Source organism: Microtus ochrogaster, unplaced genomic scaffold (genome assembly GCF_000317375.1).
Source record: "Microtus ochrogaster isolate Prairie Vole_2 unplaced genomic scaffold, MicOch1.0 UNK87, whole genome shotgun sequence".
NCBI lineage: Eukaryota > Metazoa > Chordata > Mammalia > Rodentia > Cricetidae > Microtus > Microtus ochrogaster.
Genome location: NW_004949185.1, coordinates 978,460 through 991,267, shown reverse-complemented (window position 1 = coordinate 991,267; position 12,808 = coordinate 978,460). Strand labels below are relative to the sequence as shown.

Sequence of the window (12,808 nt, the reverse complement as noted above, 5' to 3'; positions counted from 1 at the left end):
AGAGTGCTGAAGATTCAAATCCTGTCCATTGCGACCCCTCAGCTCTTCCAGAACACCAGCACAGCCGCCCCCCTCTTCCACCCTCCTCTAGAAAAGGGTCTTGCAGGTAGAGGCTGCAGTGGGAGGTAATGAGCCCCTGATCTGCCTCAAACAGAAGCAGATGGTGGGGCTGGAGATGTGGTTCAATGGTCAAGAGCACCGGCTGCTGTTACAGAGGATGTGAGTTTGGTTCTCAGCACCTACACATGGCAGCTCACATCCATGACTGCAGTTCCAGGGGTCTGTCGCCCTCTTCAGGCCACCATGGGCTCTGCACACGAGCACAGACACATACAAAACATGCATACACATAAAATAAAGTCTAAAAAACACTCCAGACGGTGTCTGCCCTGGGTATTATTGCTGACAGCACATATCCAACTACACATGGAGCTTTGCTTCCTGTGGTGTCTAACCTGGGCAGAGTGAGCCTCATCTGAGGATTTGCTTCCATCAGATTGGCCTGAGGGTGTGTTTGTGGGCATTTTCTTGATTGCTGGTTTGTAGGGAGCAGAGGAAGTCCTGAGTGAGTGAATGTGTGTTCGACATGGCCATGGCCTTCTGAGGATTCCATGATCAAATGGCCCATGGGACATAGTCAAGACCATTACCAGCACAGGCCTGGCTCCAGAGATGGCAATGCTCTTCTTGGGAGCCAAGCATGAGAGTCTATGAACTATGGGTGAACGTATGCTAAGATTACCAACTGTGGCTTCCTGCTCACCTGTAGAGACCTTGTACCCAGACTAGCCAACCCCTTCCTCCACTGTACCTATAAACGTTGGGGTTCCAGGTTGTGGAGGTGTCAGCAGCATTAGATAAACCCCCATATCCCAGCTTCATCGCGTGTGTGTCTGTCCTTTCTTCATTCCCTCACTGCCCCAGCCAGGGTTCTAGGACCAGAGCAATGGGTGCCGCACAGATTGATGTCGGATGGCCCAGCTCACTGTGGACCCCGCACCCTTAGGCAGGGGCACCTGGGGTGGACAGAAAGAAGCTTGCAGAGGAAGCCAGTGAGAGCCAGCCCGTGAGCATGTCTCATGGTCTCGGCTTCAGTTTCTGCCTTCAGCTCCAAGGCCGGGCTGTAACCTAAAAGTCAAACCCTTTCCACTCCACGATGCTTTTGGTCACAGTGTTTGCCGCACCAAAGAAAGTAAAGCAGAATAGCATCTGATGGGTACTTGAGTTGGCTCAGGTCTCAGTCAGGGTTTCTATTGCAACAAAACACCAGGACCAGAAACCAGATGGGGAGGAAAGGGTTTGTTGAGCTTACACTTCCACAACACCATTCATCACTGAAGGAAGTCAGGACAGAATCTCACACAGGGCAGGGACCTGGACAGAAGCTGATGCAGAGGTCATGGGAGGTGCTGTTTACTCATTGCACCTCATGGCTTGCTCAGCCTGCTTCCTCATAGAACTCAGGACCACCAGCCCAGGGCCAGAACCACCCAGATGGGCTAGACCCTCCTCCTGATCACTAATGGAGAAAATGCCCTACAGCTGGATGTCATGGAGGCGTTTTCTCAGCTGAGATTCCCTCCTTTCGGATGACTGGAGTTCGTGTGTCAAGCTGACGTAACGCTCATTAGCACCCACAGTGTGAGTGTAGTCACCAGGGACTGGAAAGAGAGGGTCCAGGGGTGGCGAGCACTTGGCTGCTCTTCAGAGGACCTGAGTTTGATTCCCAGCATCCACAGTAGGCTAACAGCCATCTGTAACTCTGGTTCAGGGGTCTGCACTCCGTGGGTGGAGCGGGAATAATAAAAACCCAGAGACAGATATTGGGGTTCAAGATGAAGATCAGAAAAGCAAAACAGTCAAATCAGTAGAGAGCTCTTACCTCTGCCAAGGCTCAGGCAAACAAAGGGGCTCCTGCAACGCTCTCCACCAACCTCAGTGTCCACGCTCCAGTCAGGTCCTGTCTCTTCCCCTTTATATTCCTCTCTCTGTCCAGCCATATCTCTCCTGTCTCCACCTCCCCAGTGCTAGGGTTGAAGGTGTGAGCCACCACCACTTGGGTCAATCTCGTGTAGCCCAGGGTGGCCATGAACTCACAGATTTGTCTGCCCCTGTCGCCCGAATCCTGGGATTAAAGGTTTGTGCCATCACTGCCCAGCCTCTAGTGCCTTAGCTTTGCCCTCTCATCTTCAGGCAAGCTTTATTTATTAAAACACAAGTACTATACCATAATAAAGGCAGGCAGGCAGGCCCTTAAAAGTTTTTGAAATTAAAAGAAGGAAGCAGGAAAATCCAGCAACCTTCTAACAAAATGCACAAGAGGAGGGTGGGGTTAAACAAAGTGTAAAAGACCCACTTCCCCTGCTGCTGCTTTATTTTGGAAATAATTCCTTCTCAAACACAATAGAATTTCTGTTAACACACCATAAGATAATTATTGAAAAATTAAAAGCCGGGCGGTGGTGGCGCACGCCTGTAATCCCAGCACTTGGGAGGCAGAGGCAGGCGGATCTCTGAGTTCGAGGCCAGCCTGGTCTACCAAGGGAGTTCCAGGACAGGCTCCAAAGCCACAGAGAAACCCTGTCTCGAAAAAAAACCAAAAAAAAAAAAAATTAATTGAGAGGAACTGGAGAGTTGGCTCAGTGGTTCAGAACACCTACTGTCTTGGAGAAGACTGAGTTTTGTTCCCATAAAATAAATAAATCTTAAGTAATAAATGAAAAATCAGAGGAGTTTGAGAGCTGCACACGAGACACAAGTGTTCACCCACACGAAGGCCACCATTCTCCTTTTCTCTCCCCACTCTCCCCACTGTCTGACACCAATTCCATGCTGCCATTTGTCCCTTCTTATAGTGAAACCCTCCCCACCAAAAATTCTCCTAGTGGGTCACTGGGGGTGACAGTGGGTGGAACTGTCCCCTTTTCCATCCCTCGAGTCCTGGACTCACAGATCCTGGCTACTGGAGAAACTGCACCATATATTTGATGCTGGTTCAAAGCCTACACCGCCTTCTGGAGACCCTGTCCCAGCCCCCAGGCTGCTCTTGCCTAATTGACTTGTAACTGTGTCTCCTAAAGGCCATTCCATCTCTGTCAGGCCAGCTGTGTCAGGATGGAGGGGAGCTGGGTAAAACTGGTAGATTCCATGATCGTGGGCACTGTCCACTTCTCTGTGGTGATGTGAGTTCCTTGGTGTGGAATAACAGGGCAATGGGTAAGGCATGCTGTAAGTTCATCGATGGTGGGTTTGAAAATGCAGTAAGTGCAGGACAGGAATCCATAATGAGAATAAGCATCTACTCCAGTAAGCACAAAGTGCTGTCCTTCCCATGGAGGAAGTGGTCCATGGGTTGTGGGAACTCTCTCTGTGGCTAAGGAAAGCAGCTGAGGATGCTGTGTGTCAGGGTGTCCTTGCATGGAGGACCAGAGAGGCCATTGTATGAAGGGATGGCACAGTGGGGGACACCTCTCAAGGACAGGTGCAAAAACTCTGTGGAACCAGCCCAAGAGAGAGAAGTGTGTCACAGTCAAAAAAGCTAAAGGAGGGGCTGGAGAGATGGCTCAGAGGTTGGGAGCATTGCCTGCTCTTCCAAAGGTCCTGAGTTCAATTCCCAGCAACCACATGGTGGCTCACAACCACCTGTAGGGGGGTCTGGTGCCCTCTTCTGGCCTGCAGGAAGACACACAGACAAAATGTTGTATACATAGTAAATAAATAAATATTTTAAAAAAAAAGCTAAAGGAGTTGGAGATCTGAAGAGCACCTTGACACCAGACATGGAGATGCAGAGTGTGGAGTTTGCACAGCTGTATTCTGGTCTTGCTTTGGTCCCATGTTTCCTCACTGTGCTCACTTTTCTCCCTCCTGGAATGGTGATGTCTGTCGTGTGCCGCTGTGGGTTGGAATGTGTGATCTGCTTTTTATTTTTATTTTACAAGGGATTGCAGTTAAAAGATTGCCATGAGTCACAGAAGAGACTTTGAACTTTGGACTTTCAGACAATGTTGAGACTGCTATATACTATGGGGCTTTAGAAGTTGAGCTGAATGCATTTTGCATTATGATATTGCTACAAGCCTATCGTGGCCAGGGACTGGAATGTGGTAGTTTAAATATTAATGTCCCCGTAGGCTCATATATGTGAATGATTGGATATCAGGGAATAGCACTGCTTGAATGGAATTAGGAGGTGTGGCCTTGTTGGAGTGGGTGTGTCCTTCTTTGAGGACATGTGTCACTGTGGTGAGCTTTGGTTTTCAAAAGCTCGAGTCAGTCTTAGTGGCTCTCACTCTTCCAGCTGCTGAGGATCCAGATGCGGAACTCTCAGCTGTTTCTCCAGCCACACGTCTGCCTGCATGCTGCCATGCTCTCTGTCAAGATGATAATGGACTAAACCTCTGCAGCTGTAAGCAAACCCCAGTTAAATGCTCTCTTTTATAAGATTTTTCATGTTCATGCTGTCTCTTCACAGAAATAGAACACTGACTACAACAGCTTCTTATTTATTTCTTGCCTGGAGACACCATGATTAATCCAGTAGCAAAGTCCATGTGACCACCATTAAGTTACCTTTGCCTGTGCTGGCCATTATGATAACTGTGATCACATTGTCTTTAGCAATTCCATGCTGCCATTTGTCCCTGATACCTTTGGACCCAATGAACCCCATTGTCTTTAATTCGTCCAGCTGAGCTGCACTGAGCAGCAGCATCTCCAGCCCTAAGTTCTGGCTCAAGGCAAAGGTTGACAACAAAACTCTTGAACCCTGCTGGTGCCCTCATTACTCTGTGTCTTACAGGATCTGTGAAGGGTGTGTCTTCTGGACTTCCCATTGTGGAGGGTTAGGTTTTACACAGCAACTCACTCCAGCATTGCAATTTCCCTGAGCCTTAAAATCCCTTCATCAACACTGAGCCAAGGAATGTCAGGCATCTCCAAGTTCTTTTCAGGAAGTCATCTTTGACAAATGCTTCAGACAACCATCCAAACAAACTATTGACCTTTTTAAACTGGGAGAGCTTCCATATTAAATCTAGAATCTGCACTTATCAATAAACCCAATCTGACCCAATTTTAATGTTCCTTCCACCATTATTCCACTACCTCAAAATCCATTCCCACACATATTCTACAGACTTCTGCTTGAATGCTTAGTGATTTAGCAATCTTTTTTTATTTTTTATTTTTTTGGTTTTTTTGAGACAGGGTTTCTCTGTGGCTTTGGAGCCTGTCCTGGAACTAGCTCTGTAGACCAGGCTGGTCTCGAACTCACAGAGATCCGCCTGCCTCTGCCTCCGGAGTGCTGGGATTAAAGGCGTGCGCCACCGTCGCCCGGCGCAATCTTTTTTTTTAAAATACTTATTTATTTATTATGTATACAGTATACAATATTCTGTCTGTGTGTATGTCTGCAGACCAGAAGAGGGCAGCAGACCTCATTACAGATGGTTGTCAGCCACCATGTGGTTGCCAGGAATTGAACTCATGACCTTTGGAAGAGCAGGCAATGCTCTTAACCACTGAGCCATCTCTCAGTGATTAAGCAATCCCGTGATTTAGCAATCTTATTAAGCTCTTTAGCATTGCAGCAATACCCTCTGGCACTGTACTTTCTACATCCCCTCTAGCTGTCTGCTTTGCTTGCAGTCTGGTTATAGGTGTTACCATGTGGCACAAGATGGACCTGAGCAGGCAGGGCGGGTCCAAGGAGCCCCAGGGTGGGTGAGAGGCAGACAAGCCATGCAGACAGAACTATGTGGAGTTTTACAGGGGGGAAGAGAGCAAGGAGAGAGAAAAACACAGAGTAGTCTCGTGGGGAAACAGAGAGAGAGGTGCAAAGAGGCAGATAGAAAGAGAGAGAGAGAGAGAGAGAGAGAGAGAGAGAAAACTATGCGTGATGTAGGTAGGCCTTCTGTCTATGTTATTTTCATTGGTTGATAAAGAGACTACCTTGGCCCTTTGATAGGACAGAAAATTAGGTAGGCAGAGTAAACAGAACAGGATGCTGGGTAGAAGGCAGTGAGGCAGATGCCATGATTCTCTGACCCTGGATGGATATAGGCTAGAATCTTTCCCGGTAAGCCACTACCTTGTGGTGCTACACAGATTATTAGAAATGGGTTAATCAAGATGTGAGAATTAGCCAATAAGAGGCTGGAACTAATGGGCCTGGCAGTGTTTAAATGAATATAATTTGTGTGTTGTTATTTCAGGTGTAAAGTTAGCCGTGTGGGAGCCAGGCGGGATGAAAAGCAGGCCTGCTCGCCTCATCACTACATATGGGAGAGAAGAAGAGGAAGAGAAAGAAGAGAAGGGAGTAGGTGGAGTTGTGCTCATTAAAGGGATGGGGCACAGCGCATGTGCACAGAGACCACACAGCAGTCTAGGGTACTGCTTGCTATGTGCACAGGGTGACACACTCTGTCAGGTCCCCAATGGGCAGGGCCAGGTGTGCCCAGATGCTAACAGTAGGTCTAGAGGTAACTATTGGTTGATTCTGAGGGACTTCAGGATTGTTTGGTTAACATTTCCTTCAGAGACAGTCAGTGCTGGTTAACAGACAATGAAGGATTAATTTTCTCCTTCAAAGGTGAAAAAGCTGTGGGGCGGTGGTGGTGCATGACTTTAATCCCAGCACTCAGGAGGGAGAGGCAGGTGGATCTGAGTGAGTTTGAGGCAAACCTAGTCTACAGGGAGAGTTCCAGGACAGTCAGGAATGTTACACAAAGAAACACTGTCTCCAGGGGGCTTGGCTGAGGGTAGAGAGACTGCTTCCACAGCTGAGATAAACCTTAATAATCTAAGCATTCAAAGTTCTCAGCTTCAGTGGGGCCCTCCCATACATCCTCATCCCAAGTTAAGGGATCCTCTTTTAACCAATTAATGCCCTTTCTTTAACTGCTGCTTCAGAGTTCTAGAAATTACCCTGGTTCTAGGATTTGCAGCCTCATTTGGTTTCCATAGATCTGCTTCATCCCTGAAAGAAACAAGATGTTTTCTTCCCACTGGTCGAAAAGGATGTGATGTTCCATCAGGCTCTAAGTCTGATGAGGGCAGGACAGCCTGAGAACCGAGGCCCTTGGAGTAGTGTGGACAGGAGCCTGTGGGGCAGCTCAGGCAGCCATGGGTCCCCTTCAGCCTCACACTCTGTGGGCTCAGACCTAGTCCTGTTTTTTTCTTCAATGGGTTAACTTCTGACCTAGACTCTGATGCTTCTTCTTTATATTAAAAAGGTGAGAGCCTGGAAGGCCTGAAGTAAGAATCAAGATAGGGATAGGGGACATCACTAACTGCAGGAACTCTCTGGATGTTGGGGATGTCATGGTCTGTCACAAGGGACTATTTAAGTGACTAAAATTTTTCTTTTTCAGCAGCAATTAAAAGCTAACACATGGTTCAAGAGCAAAGATGAGCACACACAGTGTCTTCTTCTTCTTCTTCTTCTTCTTCTTCTTCTTCTTCTTCTTCTTCTTCTTCTTCTTCTTCTTCTTCTTCTTCTTCTTCATTTATTATGTATACAACATTCTGCCTCCTTGTATGCCCGCACGCCAGAGGAGGGCGCCAGATCTCAGTACAGATGGTTGCGAGCCACCATGTGGTTGCTGGGAATTGAACTCAGGACCTCTGGAAGAGAAGCCAGTGTTCTTAACCTCTGAGCCATCTCTCCAGCACCCACACAGTGTCTTCTTTAATGAGGTTGTGATCCACTGTGCACAGTAGGACTATAAAATGAAATATTTTTGTATTTCTTAGTCAATGATGCTTTGCAAATTACCATTTCAGCACAGTCTATTTCAGCCATCAGTCCCTGTCTGCTCCAGCTCTGGCTCCTTTGGCTGGAGGTTCAATGTTGACTCAACAGCCCTGTGCCCTCAGCCCCTGGGACTCACACTCTAGATGTGTAGGAGAGGGAGAGGGACATGCTAGAGCATTTTTTAGATGTATTTTTTTAAATTTTGTTTTTATTAGATGTATATTTTAAGCTGATGAGTATGCAGGTGCACCAGGCACTGGATTCCCCAGGAACTGGAGTCACTGATGATGGTTGTGGAGCACCACGTGGATGCTGGGAACTGAACCTGGATCCTCTGCAACAGCAACGGGTGCTCTGAATCTCTGAGCCATCTCTTCGCCGCTATTGTAGCTTTTACAGAAGGAAACCAAACAACCTGGCTTACAGCAAGATGGCTGACAGGATGGCTGACCACAGAGAGAGAAACTAGATGCAAAGGAGGAGACAGTGTTAGTGCAGAGCTCTGGAGTGAGGGGTGCTGGGCACTGCTGGGGTGAGACCTGAGGGAGAAGGCAGAGGACTGAGCAGGAGGACACAGAGGCGAAGGGGGAGATCCTAGGGATCCTAGGGCAGAGAGTTCCCCTGTTTGAGGATATAATATTACAATGGACAAGACAAATCTGCAGAACACTGTGGGGTATCTTTTTTTAAATATTTATTTATTTATTATGTATACAATATTCTGTCTGTGTGTGTGCCTGCAAGCCAGAAGAGGGCACCAGACCTCATTTCAGATGGTTATGAGCCATCTGTAATGAACTCAGGACCTTTGGAAGAGCAGGCAGTGCTCTTAACCTCTGCGCCATCTCTCCAGCCCCACTGCGGGGCATCTTAAGTCCCACACTGAATACTGTGGGGTGTGAATGAGAATGACCACACAGGCTCAGGGGGTGGATACTTCAGCTCCAACTGATGGGACTGTTTGGGAAGGATGAGGAGGTGTGGCCTTGGAGGAGGTGTGTCACTGGGGCTGGGCACAGAGGTTTTAAAGACTCCCACTATTCCCAGTGTCTCTGACACTTGCCTGTGGATCAAGAAGTGAAATCTCAGCTGTTCCTGCCACCACACCTTCCTTTGCCATCATGGACTCAAACCCTCTGAAAACTTAAACCCAAATGAAACAAGTCCTTTTATAAGTTTCTGGGGTCACAGTGTCTTCACAGCCTTAGAAAAGTAACTAAAGCCAGGTGTGGTGACACAGCCTCTAATCCCAGGATGAGGGATGTAAAGGCAGGTGGGTTTCTGTGAGATCAAGGACAGACAGGACTGCGGAGACAGACCTTGTCTTACAAAAACAAAAACAAATTAAAAATCATGACAGACCTGCAGGTCAGACTCATTTCATTCTCTCTTGACCTTCTGCTTTCTTCTTCTTGTCAATAGTCAGACCCTGGATCTTCTAAAAGAAAAGTCTCTTCTGGGAACACAATGGTAACAAGCAGGCTGGAATGCAGTGCAGAGATGTTTCTCTTTAAAGCAGAGGCACTGGCCTGAAAGCACCACACAGACTCCCACAGAGACCAGGCTCCTGTGTTCACCTGCAGTGGGCAGCTCACACTGCCAAGCCTGATGCTCAGGATCTCACCTGTAAACAGAGACTTTGCTCTTCACTCAGGATCGTGTCTTCACAGCCTGTGCTTACACTCAGACTCCTAGGGTTTCTTCCCAGATGATGATCTGTGGCTCCAGGTGCTAGTGTTTATACGGATCTTCATTCCATAGTCCTGAGATTGTCCGTGTGGACCTGGGTCATTGTCTCAGCACAGTAGACCCCTTCTCCATGGGAAGAGACCCCTGTGGAGACCAAACACAGCAGGGCACTGACCCTGTCTACACTCCACATTTCCCTGTGTGCACACATTTCCACGGTGCAGTTGCTTTAGTGAATAAACCACAGTCAGAGAACTGGAACTAATAATAAAGAGAATAATGGTGACCGTGTGGTAGAAGATACATTACCTGTGACTCTCTCTCTCTTTCTCTCTCTCTCTCTCTCTCTCTCTCTCTCTCTCTCTCTCTCCCTCTCTCTCTCCCTCTCTCTCTGACCTTCACCTTCAGTCCCACTTTATGAGCTGATGAGATGAAGGGGATGAATGTCACAGACTTGTGAACACTGGATCTGGTAACAGTTGGTTTCTGAGTTCCTGGGCAGAGAGTGATTTTCATGGCAGAGGTCCGTGTTCAATAGTGTGGAGAAAAATTGGATTTATATAATTTTTGATTCTCTGGATTTTTACTTGATGTCTTCAAATCTCAACCAAACACAACTGGAGTAGAAAGTGAAAGCAGAGGTGAGCAGGGCCTCCTTCCTGCAGGGAGAGTCACATATAACACAGTGTGTCAAAAGTGCTTAATCAGAGCTGGAAAAACTCCAGTCACCTCCCGATGCAGGTGTCCACAGCAGCCCCGCACCCTCCAGGACTCCGACAGCGCCTGTTTCCGTGAACATTCACTTTTAGTGATTTGTGAATTTCACAGAGATCTGCTACCTCTGCCTCCTAAGAACTAGAATCAAAGCCTCCCCCCCCACTGCCCGGCATGAACATTCCTTTTAAGTGCTGTTGTATTTTACCTGGAATCTTCATGCTCTCAGGTTTCATCCAGACGAATCTAAGGAGCAGTTGCCCTTAGGCGGCTCAGAGACACCACGACACACAGCGCTCCATCCTGCAGCACAGGGATCAGACAAAGTTAGTCCCCAGGCAGTGAGGTCTGGGTGGGGAAGCCCGGGGCTGGGGATTCCCCTGTCCCCAGTTTCATTTCTCCAGCTCCTATCCTGGGTCAGGTCCTTCTGCCCGGACACTGATGACAACTTAGCGGTTCTCAACCCCATTGGGTGGCGGGATCCGGGGGAACCAACCAGCGTCGCCGCGGTCACCGGTTATAAAGTCCACGCAGACCTCGGAACTCAGTCTCCGCAGATCTGAGATGGGGGCGGTGGCGCCGCGCACGCTGCTCCTGCTGCTGGCGGCCGCCCTGGCCCCGACCCAGACCCGCGCGGGTGAGTGCGGGGTCGGGAGGGAAACGGGCTCTGCGGGGAGGGCGGGGGCGGCACCGGGGAAGCCGCGTCCCTGCGAGGCGCAGCCGAACCCTCCCGCCCCTTCCCCACCCGCGTCCTGAGCCCCGCGCCCTGCTCCCCTCCCGGCCCGCGCTCCTGCCCGGGGTCCCGGGAGCAGGGTCGGGGTCTCACCGCGCCGCCCTCAGGCTCGCACTCGCTGTGGAATTTCTACACCGCCGTGTCCCGGCCCGGCCTCGGGGAGCCCAGGTTCATCTTTGTCGGCTACGTGGACAACACGCAGATTGAACGCTACGACAGCGACGCGGAGACTCCGAGGATGGAGCCGCGGGCGCCGTGGATGGAGAAGGAGGGGCCGGAGTATTGGGAGAGGGAGACACAGAACGCCAAGGACACCGAGCAGATTTTCCGAGGGAACCTGAAGACCCTGCTCGGCTACTACAACCAGAGCAAGGGCGGTGAGTGACCGCGGTCGGAGGTCACGACCCCTCCACGTCCCTACGCACGGGCCGGAGTCGCCCCGGGTACCAAGTCTGAGGTTCGGGAGGAGAGCGGGGACCGGACCCGGTTTCCCTTTCGGTTTAGAGTCCGCGGGTGGGCGGGGCCTCGGACGTGGGTGGGGCCTCGGGGCAGGGCTGTGGCACTGGCTGACCTCTGGTAGGCGGGGCCGCAGGTGACCCCGGGGTTGAACAGGTGGGCGGGGCTGACCGCGGGGTCCCCGCAGGCTCCCACACCATCCAGTGGATGTTCGGCTGTGAGGTGGGGTCGGACGGGCGCTTCCTCCGCGGGTATGAACAGGTCGCCTACGACGGCCTCGATTACATCGCCCTGAACGACGACCTGACGACGTGGACGGCGGCGGACATGGCAGCACAGATCACCAAGCGGAAGTGGGAGCGGGATGGTTATGCAGAGAGAGTGAAGGCCTACCTGGAGGACGAGTGCGCGCAGTGGCTGCGCAGACACCTGGAGATCGGGAAGGACACACTGCAGCGCACAGGTGCGGGGGCCACGGGCAACTCCTCCCTCTGCCCTCGGGCTGGGCTCAGTCCTGAGGAGGAGGAAACCCTCACTGGGGTCATGCCCCTGTCTCTGAGGGCAGACAGGGTCCCTGGGTCTCCTGATCCAGCATGGCAGGGACTGCACTGACCTCCCAGGGCTCAGCCTTCTCCCTGGACAGTTCCACATCTGTCTCAGGAGGGAGGAGAGAGGATCCCGACATCACCAACAGTGGCTCCTTCGGTCTGCAGCCCCTGTCAGCCATGGCCTCTCCCAGGCCGGGTTCTCTGCCCACACCCAGTGTCTGTGGACACCGAGTCCTGTCATCTGAGTGTGTCAGCCCTTACACACCAGGACCGGAGTCTCCTTTACCTGATGGGAGACATGGACTCCCCACCCTAGGCTGCTTCCCCCAGTTTCTAGAACTTTCCAAAGAATACATTCTCCCAGATTCCTGTGTGTGAGGTTTCAATTCCTCTTACACCCCAAATCTATCTCTTTCTTGAATGGTCACGTGGGAACTAACGGGGTGCCCTGGACAAATATTAAATTGTGGAGTTTTTTTCTTATTCTTTTCTTTCTTTCTTTTGAGATTATTATTATTATTTTCAAAGTTGTCATTTTCCTTTTAGTGAGTTTTCTTCCTCACTGGGACGGTTTTCCTTCTCTCCCTCCCCTGTGTTATCATGTGTGTCAGTCTCCACGGGTGCTATGTGAGTCTGATAATCTGGATAATTAGACAGTGGGATTTTTTTTGTGGTTGCTGTAGTTTAGTTTTTCTGTTGTTTGTTGTTTATTTATTTATTTATTTTGTTTGTCTACACAGGGCTTCTCCATAGCTTTGGAGCAAGTCAGTGTTCCCTTTAAATGAGAAAGATTCCTGGGAGTTTAAGATTGTTTTCTGGAAACCGGGCTACGGTGGCACATGCCTTTAATCCCAGCACTCGGGAGGCAGAGGCAGGCGGATCTCTGTGAGTTCGAGACCAGCCTGGTCTACA

General features: G+C 50.0%; 1 protein-coding gene across 3 annotated transcripts in view; it reads left to right on the top strand.

Annotated features, from left to right (window-relative positions):
- Positions 1–12,808, top strand: part of LOC101994656 (RT1 class I histocompatibility antigen, AA alpha chain-like) — a 629,094-nt gene that overhangs the window by 612,441 nt on the left and 3,845 nt on the right. For 2 of the 3 annotated variants that reach the window (XM_005370847.3, XM_005370846.3), the window contains exons 1-3: positions 10,701–10,796; positions 11,000–11,269; positions 11,536–11,811. The exons of the other annotated variant lie outside the window; for it this stretch is intronic. In XM_005370847.3, coding sequence (XP_005370904.1) covers positions 10,724–10,796; positions 11,000–11,269; positions 11,536–11,811 — 619 coding nt within the window. In that variant the 5' untranslated portion in view covers positions 10,701–10,723. Of the gene's footprint in view, positions 1–10,700; positions 10,797–10,999; positions 11,270–11,535; positions 11,812–12,808 lie in introns of those variants that run through there. 3 annotated transcript variants of the gene reach the window in all.